This window comes from Haliaeetus albicilla, chromosome 4 (assembly GCF_947461875.1).
Source record: "Haliaeetus albicilla chromosome 4, bHalAlb1.1, whole genome shotgun sequence".
NCBI classification, from domain to species: Eukaryota; Metazoa; Chordata; class Aves; order Accipitriformes; family Accipitridae; genus Haliaeetus; species Haliaeetus albicilla.
The window spans coordinates 37,877,238-37,891,151 of NC_091486.1; the positions used below are offsets into that span (position 1 = coordinate 37,877,238).

Sequence of the window (13,914 nt, forward strand, 5' to 3'; positions counted from 1 at the left end):
AAAACCTCTAAATGAGCCTTTACAGGTAGAAAACCCAACATTTTCATTAACTGTTTTTTTCTTTGGTATCAGAATAGAAGGTGCATGTACATGTTTCAAAGCACTAATGATAGAGAATAGAAATTTTAAAGATAGACATTTGTGGTCACTAATTACATGAATAGCCTTACAACAAAGGTAAAAGACTGATTTAAAATGGATTAACTTTTCTGGATTGTGCTCCTCATCATACCTTTTGAAATTATTATTCAACTGAAAGCAGCAAGTATTAGGGAATTTTAATAAATAAAGAGCCCTAATGCCCCAGGTCAAAATAAATCCTCAGTAATATTAATGGCCAAGCTTCCTTAGACTTCATTGGTTTCAGAATTTTACCAACGGGTCAAAATTCAGCCTCAGGGTAGAAATTCTCCCAACTTTTTATAAAATCCATAAAATAAAACAGAAGCTTGAAGCAAAAATAAGATGTCTTATAATTCTTGAAGTCAGTACACTGATTTTTGCAGTTAGAAGTAATAAAAAAACCTGCTTCATATTCATAAATATATAAATTCCAATAAACTGATAATCTTACTCACAGACAAACAGAAAAAGAGAAAACTTTATAGTGTTCCTGGAGTAAAGGGGAGAAGGAAGGACATAAAATAATATACAAAACCATGCCTGCTGCAAACATTAAACCAGAGTGATCTATAAAATAACATACACATTTAGACAGTAAGCCATGTTAATTTAAAAATAGCAAATGATCTTTATACAGTAAAAAAGTCTTTACTTTCAATAAAGAGAGTTAATATAGCTTTGTAAAATTTTACAGCTGGTAGGCATATTGCATACATACGTGTACTGCTACATATATACAAGTCTTTAGGCAATGTACAGTAGTGGAAATCAGAAAATGAATGTATGGAGTTTAGAACAGGTAGACTATGAGCACCACAGTAAAATACCCAGTAGATTAAAATTTACCACCTTAGTTACAAACAAATAACTGTCTCCAAAATACATTCACATGGTCATAACGTATTGCCTTAATCTGGGAAAGTCAACAAAATCCTTAACATTGCAACATGACCAATTTTTGGTTGGTATAAATCAATGAAATTCCACTGAAGTCAGAAGTTGTACGTTGATTTACACCAATTAAGAGTCTGGCCAAATATGCCTAAAGTTGTATTTTAAATGCAGTGTTATCAAGTAAATATTATCATAACGCAAAACATGTATTTTGAGAAAAATGCACAATTATAGAAAATGAACTTGACAGAAAAATCATAGCCATGTTGTATAAGAAGCATATTATCATGTATAGTAATATATTAAAGAGAAACGGATGTCCCAATGGTCTTTTAAAGCTTAGGTTGAATACCATATCCAAATGACTTTTTTACAAGTGTAAAACGTTTATGAGCTAATAAAAAGTTAACACTGCAAGTAAGGAAGACGTTGCTTCATAATGATTTCGTTGTATGATTACAGCAAATGATAAAAACATTCTCACTCAATAATACTCTGTAAAAGGTGTTTCATTCACCAATGTTTGCTATCAGCAGTTTCTCCGTGACTACCCATCGCTCACTCCTCTAGAATCTGAAATCTGGTGATTTCTTCCCAGCAATCAAAAGCTTGCATAGCTTCTAGTTTGTGAAGGAAACCAAATAAACAATTTGATTCTTTGCATACATTGGTAGCATTTGAAAAATTCTATGTACTTACAGACAAGAGTCCATTTACTCCAAACTGCCCATAAGAACACGAGATGATTATGTTCCTTAATACCCAAAAGCTCCCCTAGACCATTACTCTATGGCTCACGTTACCTGAGAAATGGTACGTCCCCAAGAAGGTCATAGTCTGGACAGATCGCAACTTTCCAAGGACCAAAAAAAAAAGATAATCTTCTCATCTCAGTGGAACAGATTAACTTTTCAGATATTTCTCTGTAGAGCTGTTCTGGGAGATCACTTAACAAAATCTATAACCTCATTTAGGTGTAGGTCTGAAGGCTTAATTCTTGCAATTCAGGTGTATCACTTTTACTGTTTACACTAGGAAGACAGTCCAATAATTCTAAAAATTGGCAAACTCGCCAGGAGCATAGACACACTAGATCTGTGTAAATTTGAAAATTCAAAAGAAAATTAATTAGAATTAACAAATTTGGTGGAATTTATTTAGAATTACAGAAATTCAATTATTTGGCATTTGCAGTAGTTTTTACTTATAAATTAGACTACCAAGTTACGGAATAAAAATACACATTTAATCTAAAATACCAGATAAAACATGAGAAAGAAGAACTACCCTTAAGTAACTTACTAGAAGTTATATATTTAATAATAAAACAGAAACTCAAAAGAGTATTTTATTAGGTCATTTAATTTAGTGTGTTCAATTTTAAACTTGACTTGTGATTTCTTTTTATATTGGTTTTGCTTTTACATATGAAGTCACATATACAAACAGTTCTAGCACTAAAGGCAATACCATATTAGAAAATTATTACATTTGATGGTTATTAGTCTTTTATTGTAAGTAGTTTATACACTATTGAAAAGCAATTACAGTAAATAATAAATAATTGTGCAATGTCTTAAAACTGTTTAACAACTTAAAATAGAAAAAATGAATTTAAATTGTAATAAAAAACCTAAAATTCAAAGCTCTTAGAACATCTTGTTGAAAAAAATGTGGACTTCTAAGTTAATAGATAGGATTTTTCAATTTTTTCAAAATTGCAACTGAAAATTTGAAATTGGTGATTTTTAATCTCCTGCCAGATAAAAATGTATAGATATGCTAACGTCCAATCATAATTTGCCTATGTAGTTTCTTTTTTTCAAGTGTACTGCATTATAATTAGATGGATTTTTGTCCTTGATAAGACATCAGAACCCAGTGGACCATCTGCGCTGACCACCACAGAGGATGGCAGAAATACAAAAGCCAGCACAAGTCAGCTAAGGCAGGAGACGAAGCAGCTAGCACGCACCTCCCAGCTTCAAATAGACACTCCCGTGCTTAGCGCCTGCTTGGCACCTGCATATTACAGGAGGTAGTGGAGACATACAGATTAGGTAGGCATACGCTTGAAATAAAGGAGTATAAAGTCACTTATATGCTATATTTTTCAGGTACCAGGTAAACAGAAATGGGCATTCACCTGAAATTACAACTACAGAAAATATACCTTCTTTATGGCATTACAGGGGTAGATGCTCAGCAACACCCTGCTCCGTGCCACAGCCTCAGGCAGGGAATCCGAGCCGCTCTCCAGAACCTGACTGCTCACCTGCTCCTTCTTATCAACTTTTTGCTTATTAACATAGTTTAGCCCTTTGTAACTGCACGACATGGAAAACTCACATCCCTTGAGTAGCTGACACTGTAATCATAGTGGCAAGATGTTGTTTGCTATAGTTTTAATGTAGTACTGTACTAAAACTTGCAATATTGATACAGGTTAAGTTCTAATGCTATAGATGCAGAAAATAATATCCAGATACATATGTTTTAGGATATAGTATTACTTTTCAAATGGTTAGTGTCTGTAGCTATTAATATGCAATGTATATTAATAATATTTCAAAATTACTATTCTTTCAGTTCAACTGTATATAATTTTATTATACTATATAAAAAGGTGAAAAGAAGTAATTAATTGGAGAGCTATCACCTACCTTTTATTACAGCGGGCCTACTTCTAGCACTAATGGTCATGCTGCAAATCCTTAGCTTCACTTACATGATAACACTTCATTTTAACTCAAAGAGATGTCTCTATCTCAGAATGACTTCTGATTTTATCCTGGACCATCACAGGTGTGGGCCTGATATATCTCATACTAAAACAAAGGAGAAGATTTCACTGGCTAAAGCTGGGTGAGGTTTGACAGCAACAGGAAGGTTGCAGAGGTAGGAAGAAGTCTCTGAAATACAGTTAGAAATAATGGCAGTATATTATTACTTTAATCAATCTCTATTCTATGCTATTCTGCTTCTTTACCAAAATGCTGCAGGAAAGAAGGAGGGTGAAGTGAGGTAAGAATTTGTATCAAACCCTGGTGGGTTCCCCATGCAAGGCTCTTCCTGACCTCCCCTTCATGCTCATGTGTTCTTGCTATCTTCATACAACTGCACAGGCAGCAAGGATCTCACTCCAACAGATCTGTCCCTCCCAACACCCCCGAGGGCTGTGTGCAATCAGGCAAAGTATGCTTGGTGGAGCCAAGACCCTCACTATGCTCTACCTTTCCGCTATGAGCAATATTCCCTTGAAGTCAAACTGCCATTGATATCTTCCTTTCTTTCCCGCTCTACCGCTGATGTTATTTTTGTTACATCGCCTTTTTGTGGTTTAGTATAAAGGGGACTAGCTCCCAACAGTCAGCAGTTTGTGCACACACTACAAGTAGGCAAAATTTGTCATGTTGACAAACCGTTAACACAAACAGATCTATTACCCTTTCTCTCTTGCTCAGTAAGACAGTTGCCCTCAAGATATTAGCCTCTCAGCCTCCCTGATAAATCACTGATCTATAGGAAACCCGATTATCCCAACACAGGAGGGGTAGAGGATGCTATTCAGCTGCAGAAGAACATGGAAGAACAACATCCATGAGGCTTATAATGAAAGATTTTTGATATACTTAAGTAGTTAACAAAAATTTATTGCAAGAGATAGTTTGTCACTAGATTTACAGTTTCAGAGAACATAGTACAAAACATAGTGCATCAGCTTTCTCTAAACATTAAATAGGTGCAAATACACAAAGATAAAAACCAAAAGGTGAATACTTTACAACATAAGTTATAGAACTATAAATATATTTTATATACATTATACATATTCCAAGACATGATTTTCACTTATATATAGAGTTCATATTAGTATCAGATTATTCAGTGCTTTAGTTATAGTATAGGTCTGAACTTTACATGAACGTTTGCATCATTATACTTACAGTAAATGCTTCCCAAGGAAGGAGGAATTTTAACCAGTTTATTTCACAGAACCATTTTGCAAAGCCATGGGGACTGTAGAAACAGCAGGACCGCTGAGCTGAAGGCTCCTTTCCCACCCTCCCGCCCCCGCTCGCCGAGAACCTGTCCTAAAACAGGGGCTGCAGGGGGATGACAGCTGGGTGTGGGGACAGCAGGGATGGGAAGACGGTGTGTGGCAGCGGGGGAAACGCCAGCTGGGTTGGGTGCAGGACCGAGGGCGGCAGCAGTGGCAAATGTGGTGGGGTGACAAAAGCTGTGTGGCCCCCCGGGCAAAGCCTTGGTCCGACTGGTAGATGAGGTAAAGACGTTCTGGAAAGAGCCGGGACCTGCGAGAGGAACTGCTGGTGGGGCTGAAGAACCTTCAACGTACTGGCAGCAGCGGTGGCGTGCTGCTGTAGGATGGTGTGATGGATGGTGGTAACAGAGGTAGAACACAGCGGCAGCTGCAAGGGTAAGGGCTGTAGCGGGGAATTTGGGGGCTGGATCGCCGGGGGAGGGAAGGTGAACTTCACTTTGTTGGCCAGCATGTTTTGTGGCATTATATGCTGATAGGCCTCAGATGGGAGATCTTTGAATTTTTCGTGGTTCTCTGGAGGGAATATCAATGTCTGATCGGGCAGGGTGAAGGGAGCTATTAACTGCTCGGTAGTTAAAAAGGTATGACTGTTTACATGTGCTTCTTTGAATGGCAAGGGTGGTGGGCTGCTAAATATCCCAGGGTTACACTGTACCCATTCACTGGCCACTTCATTTATTTTCTCATGTGGTAGAGACTCAGCCAATTCATAATGGCAAAGATAGGATTTAGGAGGAGCTTGTTCTGAATGTCTGTTGGGGAGGGGAACTTTGTAACAAGCTTGATTTTCACGACTGTTGACATTTTCTTTTTTCTTTTCATCTTGTGGAACATCCTGCGTGCCGGTAGCTGCTAGAGCACTGTGCTCAGGAACAGAAGCAGCAGAACCTGCAACAATGCCAGAAAATGTACTTGGAGAGCTCTCCATTGCTGCGCACACCATCAGTTTATCATTTTCCAGCACGTGTGAACTATCAGTTTCTAGAGATGACTTGCTTTCCTCTAGCTGCATTGTTTCATCCATATCTTTTGCATGATCAGCTTTGGGATCCACGTTGGTTTCCTCTAGACTGTCTTGAGTCAAGAAGTCCCCCAAAACAATTAACGTAGAATTTGCAGAATTTTCTTTGGAAGGTCTGGAGGTCTCACTTCTTGCGTTCCTGTCAAGGCACACGCGATGGATTCTAGTTTTCCTTCTCCTGCGTTTCCCTTTTGCCTTGTGATGTGTACTTAAAGTACGTGCTTGCCTTAAATATTCCTCTGCTGATAAAGTCTGTCCGTATGAGCTTTCATCTGATGAAGAGGAATAGGTATGCTGTCTCCGCTTGCGGTGGGATTTTTCAGGTTCCTCTGTCAGAACGTTGTAACTTCTCTTTATGGACTGGTTTTGACTCAGACTCTTCTCCTCACAGCAGTGTTCTAAACATTTATGCTCTGGGCTACAGCTTGACCTCCTGACTTTCCAGCTGCAACATGTTTTTGAGTACCTTAAGCTATGCCTCCTGGAACTCGGAGCCAGCTGCTTTGCCTGTCTCTGCGAGCTTGCTTTGCTCTTTCTGTGCAGTCGTTTACAACCATGGTGTTGGCCACTATTTTTTGCACTCCAAACGTCACACCAGCCTGTGTCCCCACGTACATGATCTGACACAGACATGCCTCTCTTATGACCATTTTCAATGCCAAGTTTTTGATGCGTCTGCTGTATCTCACCTGTAGCTAGCCAGATATTCCCCACATCATGTCTGCGCTTCTCTGGATTATTTTGGAAGTGCTGATGTTTATTTTCATCTCTGTAACTAATTTCTTTTTCAGTCACTGAGAACATCTCCATTTCTGCTGCTGTTGTGTCCCCACAGTCATGATGATGACAATGACATAATTTTTTTCTCCTTTTCCGTTTTCTACTTTTGTGAAGCCATTTTTCATGGCTTTCTTTGATCCAGACTTTGTTACATTTCTCATCTATCACAGTGTTTTGTTGCAAGTGATTTTTAGAAATGGGATACTTTTCTATTTTTCTAATCCTGAATGACTCATCCAAGGACACTTTATTTTGATTTTTTTCAAGATCACAATTTCTGATGAGGGAAACTTCACTTATAAGGGGTATTGTATAGTTGCACACATTTTTACTCATTTCTGTTTCATAATCGCCACACTCTGAAGTAGGTTTATTTGTAAAATCTGAAACTAAGCTACAGTTGGATTCAGTTTTGTGGTGCAAATGAGGTATGTTTGGCTGATGCTTGGGTTTTTCTTGGCTGTCACTTGCTCTTGATGACTTGAAATCAAAATATAAAGGATTACAGCTATAAGAAATCGATGGGTCTGTACTTGTGTAAATTAACATTTCTGATGGCCACTGAAGAATATTTGATCCATGTTTGCTAAGAACAGGAACAAAGGGTTCACAAGGTCTCTTGCGCATGTCCGGTTTGCTTTGTGGGACTCCACTACTACCTTCTTTAGATGGTGATGGAGCTAATGCATCTGCCCCCAGCTTTTTTACTTCAGTTTGAGTTGTGGATGAATCACTGTTCCTGTCTTTATCATCTTCCTCTGCAACATCCTGCAGAGATAAACAATCCTCCACAACTGCCTGCACGAGGGCCCTGTTTGCCTGTAGCTCGTAACCGCTGCAGTCCAGGGGCAGGACCTCGGCACTGTCTGCAACCACTGGCAGCGTTTGGTCCGGTAAGTCTGCTGCACCTACATCAATACCGTAGCCATCCATGTCCGAGGATACCAGTTGCTTTGAATGGGACACAGCAGGAGTTAATATGGGACTCTCTAGCATGCTGCTTTCTTCACTAGCCAGCTCTTTTGATTCCTGAGCTCCAGGAGCTTCTGCTGTGTCTGTGCTTTTTTCCACCAGTGGGTGAAAACAGTTATGTTTCTCCTCAGGGCAAAGGACTATTTCTGCCACTGAAGGAGACTGAAGGTTACATGCTCCTGGAACAAACCTACTTCTTCTGCTAAATCCGTGCTCCATAGATGTTTCATCATTATATTCATAGAAGACGGCAGCTGAAGACTCGAGTTTGACCGCTGCTTTCTTAGGAAAAGCAAAAGAGAACCCAACTCTATGTCCTTGAGCTCCTTGAACCTGATCTCCACATTTGTTAGTGTCTGATTTATTACTACATGCATTTCCAGGAGCGGAAGAAATAACAGAGGCAATGTCTTTACTATTCTGCGCATCGTGCATTAACGTACAGCTGAAATCCTGTTTGTTGGCAGAATCGATGGCAGCACCTTGTGGAATACCATTGCAATGATCTCGCACAGTCACTGTAGTGGATTTGAACATAGGGCCGCTTCCAGGAGCACTAGGAAGGAAAACAAAACTCGGGAGTCAGTACCTTTCAGAGAACTGCAGACAGAAATATAGTGTTACACTGGCATCTAAGAGATTTTTTTTACGGAAAAAGGAAGAATCTGTGCATATGTAGATTTAGAATATGGAAAAAAGTCATCTCTTATAATAAGATCAGTTGACTAGTATTAAAAAAAAAAAAAGAGTAAATATTGTGCCCCAGTTCCTTCATGTGAAGTTACCAGCTGAAGGGCTAATATTCCTACAAGGTAGTTTACTTTTCCTAGACATACTGGCTGGCCTAATAAGAGACTGTATATCTCCCTAGAAACCTTGCTTCTCCTCCCAGTAGACCATCATGGTTACAACAGTATTACTACAAATAGCAGAGGTTTTACATTCCTTTGTGCTACAAAATATATTAAAACTGAGAGCGCCTCATAGACCACTTCCCTCTTAGTCACCATCCTAGTGACTGCTGCTGTGCCCACAGGCAATCATCCAGCAGCTCCCATCCTATTTTTGTTCACAGACTGAACCATCACAATCTCAGCAATTTCCTTCATGGAAAAATAATACTGGGGAGAGTATTTCAGCTGACAATAGTGCAGTAAGTGATTCATCCCTCTTGAGAAAAAATTTATCACTGTCTACTTCTGTTCTTCATTTCATGTCCTCTTCCCATCTGTTCTATTTGACTTAATAGGAAGCAAAAAGAAGAGCAAAAACTGCTTAAGCTGCCTTTTTCCAGGATCCACAGGAACTACTCAGCCCTAAGAGTAGTGGACCTATGTTAAAACAATTTTTTTGTTGTTGTTTTAATCAAATTATTCTATGTTACAGTGCAGAGCAATACTAGATGATGGGTCATTGGGAAAACTTCCAAGTGTCATTTAGGACCCCAAGAAGTGCTGAGATACTTTGACAAACTTAATCTATTGGGTCTAGAAAGTAAGGTAGAAGTTTTATGAGAAAGGAATTCCTCATGAGAATTCCTGCCTTGTCCAGTTCTTCAGAAATTTAAATATATATTAAACACCCCACACAAATCCTTTCTTAACAGAATAAAATGGTGGCTTCTACAAAACCAAACTAGAAAATACCATTTTAAAAAATCCTGTGTGTCTGGCTGTATCACATCCCTAAGGAGGCAAAGTGGTAGTAAACAGCAATTCTTAAATACAGAAATAAAGCTCAGAGATAAATTCTCCTTCAGGAACTAGAAGAAGGATGTTTAAAAAACCAAACCGAACAGAAACAACAAAATCCCACAAAATCTGTGCTTCACTAGCATGGAAAAAGGGAAACAATAAGTTCCTCTTTCTCCTGAAATATGCTAAATTCAGATTTTGGAGTACGCTTAGGGGCAGTATTATCTAATATCCTCACGTATTAAATTTGGACAGTTAAAACACTGATGGAGAAGAAAGAGTCTCTACGTGAGTTATCATAAAAGGATAAAATAATTAAAATTGGGTGTCATGTTGCTTATGTCAAACAGACCTCACAACATTCTTGTCCCATCCAACTGCTTGGACAGACTTTGTTTCACCATGCTGCCCGCCATCCAAGCTATGGAGAAAGAGACTACTACTGAACAAGAGCTACAATTTGGTTGAACTTCCCTGTTAGTTCATCTGGTGAGACAAAGGCTGGATAAAACATTTGTGTTTGAGCATCTACTTTTTTGCTTTTTTTCCCCTGAGATTCCACTGTGAAAAGCTGATACATATATTTTCAGTGGCTTGTCAGTGTCATAACTGTGTCATATTTAAGTGAGAGTACAGTCACAACTAGCAAGCTCAATATTAATTTCAACAGTATGCTTAGATGCAATACTAAAATGTATCACTAGCAAGGAGTCACTTTTGCAGAGGGAGGTAAACACTCTGTTGAGCTGGGGAAAAGAAGCACTTGCCTTTTAATATAAAAAACCCCAGTTACTGAAATTTAAAACTGTATTTCTGGATGCTTTCCCAGGCAAGCAGTTTGAAAAATAAATCACAGAGATATGTTACAACCTAGAAAGACAGACTGTATTCCTCACCTCATCAATGAAGTAGTGTCATCCTGCAAATGCATGACCTAGTTCACTCAGCTTTCAACCAATGTGCCTGGTTTTATGAAATATATAAAACACATCTTTTTTTAAACTAAAAATAGATGTCGTTTTAGCTCCACTGAAAAAGCAACGTTAAACATTAATTTCTGCACATAGTGTGAACCAAATTACTGTACACATACTGCTTCCAAAATGCCATAAAAATGGGGCAGGGAGCTCCAGACAAGGGACTCCAACAGCCCCACATCCCACAGCACCAGCAAACAGTGGTGGGCTTATTTTAAAAGTATTTTTTTTATGTTTCAGCAGCTATGCACTTACCACGCTGTCTCTTTCCTTAGCTCAGCTAGCTTGTGCAAACGTTGAAGGGCTTTTTCCTGTTTCCTTTCATCTTTTCGTGACTTAGAAGCTACGTTTCGAGCAAACTCCCTCTGTTTCAGTTCCTTCAGTCTCTGCAAGAGTCATACAAGACACACACGAAAAACAGGGATGATAAACGTTTATAATGACAGTTACCTTCTGGTAAGCACTCATGGCATGAATTATTTTTTGAAGCTAACCAAAGCGACCCATTCAATAAATTTATGTATTTCAAGTGAATAACCAAAATACATAGAGATGCTAGAGACAAGTTAGCTAGGTTAGAAATAACCTAGAAAATTTTACTGTAGCTTTTGTGATTCATGTAGACCAGCCTCAGTAGGATGAAGCAATGTTAATCCAGAATTTTGCTCATGACTCTCTTCCCAAAAACCTTCCCCACAGCCTGATTGCTCTTTGAGATAGTAATAAAAAATAATGAGACCACCCCAGGTATTTTTCCGCAAAGCCGCTCTGTAGCCTGTTGATCCCCCAGCTGGTATTAAATCTCAGGTTTTTCTGCCTGAGATGCTGGGCATAGCACTTGTCACCACTGAACTGCAGGAGGTCCCTGTCAACCCTTTTGTCCAGCCTATCAAAGTCCCTCTGGACCTGCCCTGCCACATTATCAGTGTGGTATCACCCGCGAAGCTCCTGAGAGCAGGCTGTCCTACCATCCAGGTCATTACCAAAGATGTTAAAGAGTCCTGCCCCAGCAGCCATCCCCAAGGGATGTCATGGCCAGAAGTCTTGTGGTTTGAAATGGGAAGATCTTCCCTCTGAAGGAGCTTGTTTCCTGCTTTTGCTGGTGTCTAATGCAGCAGTTAAGCAGACACTGAGTTTCGATCCAGGATCTCATTTGATTTCACCTCCAGCCTGTTTCTTTGGGAGGAAATGAAAATGCACAGCTCTGACTCTCCACATAAAAAGGGGATTTTGTTTTCTTTATATCACAGAAGGACAATATGCAGAGACTTTCCTAATCCTTCATGTCAGCAAAAAGTATTCCTTTAAGTCCCAAACCCCATCAGTGTTTTGCTCAGTTGCTCAGTGTGTCCCTAATATGGCTCACAGTCTAGATGACACCATCTTATGAGATCATGACCTCATGATTCTGGGAAGAACCCAGTAATTTGCCACTGTTTTTGTGGCATTAGTCCGAGGGCAAATGGCTGGCCATGAACAGAGGTCACGTGGTTTTCTAAAAGCATTAATTCTAACTCCAAACTGTGTGAGGGGTATTGAGGGCTTTGCTTACCACTGGTAGGCACATGTTGGATACACATGTAATGGAGTTTGCAGAACTCTGTAAGCACTGTTCTCCTGCTCCTTCTCAATTTTTCATTTTGCCCCTTGTGTGATTTTTTTTTCCTATTCACAGAAAAATATCCCTCAGATAACATCATTCATTTATGCACTGTATTTGTTTTTACCATTTTGGGTGATGCTAATGCTACCTTGGCAGTCCATTTAATGCCAAGAAACATATATGTAGAAACATGCTGAGAAAGCAAACAAATGCTTGCAAAAAAATGAGCGCTACTCTCTATTTTCATTTTTTTCATTATTTTTCCAATAACTGGATATTCCTTTGAAGACAGCCTTGATAGATACAGAGAAATAATCTGAAAGGTGATCACTTCTTCTATCATTTATATTTCGTAGATAGAGTTATCAAAATTTGTTTTATTGTGCTAACACAGTATAAGGTTATAAATTCAGTCAAAACTGGATGTACGGTAACTTTTTTCCAAGAAAAAAGGCTTGAAATGCAAAGCATCTTTGTAGAACATTTCTTACTTCTATGTGTTCCTGTTTTCCTAAGGATAGTATGATACTGACCTTGTTTCCCACCAGCCACTCATGAAACTCAAAGTATTTCATTTCATAGGTGACTTCTGAGTACTCAGAATACCAGAGAAGTGATGAAGTTTGCTCCTTCACCTCCCCACCTCCAACCCTTGGCATTTAAAGACAGGATTTCATTCCATTTTGTAGAGCTCAATAATACTTCCTCCTTTTTTGCCTCCAATGTGTAAGCAAAGAAGTATGCAACAAGGCAAGAAAAAAGAGATAAAAGGGTGCTTTTTCACAAGGTTAAAAAGGAGAAGCTGAGGTGTATACAAATCCATAATCACCCTCCAGCATTTTTACTGTAATTACTGGGATGATCATAATTAGTGATTTGATTCTGACCAGATTTTGATCCCTTTTCACTTACTGCTCAAAGTTAGCAGGACTCCACACCATCAGGAGTGCCAGAGTTAACACAACTCCACATTTCAGGGCACGAGTAGGGTCCTGCTCACAGTGAATAGGGACAATGCTGTTAAAGGAAGTTTTACCTGATCTTGGAGGCACAGAAGATGCATTTCATGCTTATCCTTGCCAAGCAAACATCATCCTACTGATCCGAGCCTCTCAGTTAGTCAGATCAGTCATTATCTGTTTAGCACATACCAGTTCTCATACAGAAGAACCGTTCACAAATTTTAAGTAATTAAATTGTTCTCCCTGATTGCTACAAGTAGGTGTCAATGTGTAAGACAGTGCCGTCTGGCAGAAGTTTTGTGTGCACAGCCTTTGTGTTGGACTGTCTGCTCTTCACTTCTGGTGAACTACTTGTTCCAGAGCTCCCTGTCTTTCAGACCTCCTGTCAAATACACCACCCCTTTCCTGTATGGAAAACTGTTCTTGACATAATATGAACTAGTTATACAATGTGATTTTATTTTTTTTTTTCTCCTTTCAACTGGTATCTTAGTCTTTTTCATGGAAAGCTTTAACGACCTCTAAGGATTATACCCTAGGTAACTCCTGAGGACTTTATTCAGCAAATACGTATGTATGAGTGGAACTTTTCTCAGTTGTAAACCACAAAACATGCACCTGGTGCAAGCTGGTTTGAGACCTGGTTAGGCAGTTTCCAAAAATAATATTTCTTATACATAAAAAGTTATCTAAGTGGGAAAATGTGTCGCCATTGTTGGATACTATAGTTATTTTCCATTTGTCTGTCTTTAGCCATCTGGTAAACTACCATCACCTGCATTCCCTTACTGCACTTAGTCATGCTAGTGACTGCTAGCACTGCAT

General features: G+C 39.0%; 1 protein-coding gene across 2 annotated transcripts in view; it reads right to left on the reverse strand.

Annotated features, from left to right (window-relative positions):
• Nucleotides 1–583: 583 nt before the first annotated feature.
• Nucleotides 584–13,914, reverse strand: part of ZNF804A (zinc finger protein 804A) — a 171,049-nt gene continuing 157,718 nt past the window's right edge. For both annotated transcript variants that reach the window (XM_069781937.1, XM_069781938.1), the window contains exons 3-4: nucleotides 10,780–10,910; nucleotides 584–8,409 (exon numbers count right to left, since the gene is read on the reverse strand). In XM_069781937.1, the coding sequence (XP_069638038.1) occupies nucleotides 5,112–8,409; nucleotides 10,780–10,910 (3,429 nt within the window). In that variant the 3' untranslated portion in view covers nucleotides 584–5,111. The remainder of the gene's footprint in view (nucleotides 8,410–10,779; nucleotides 10,911–13,914) is intronic.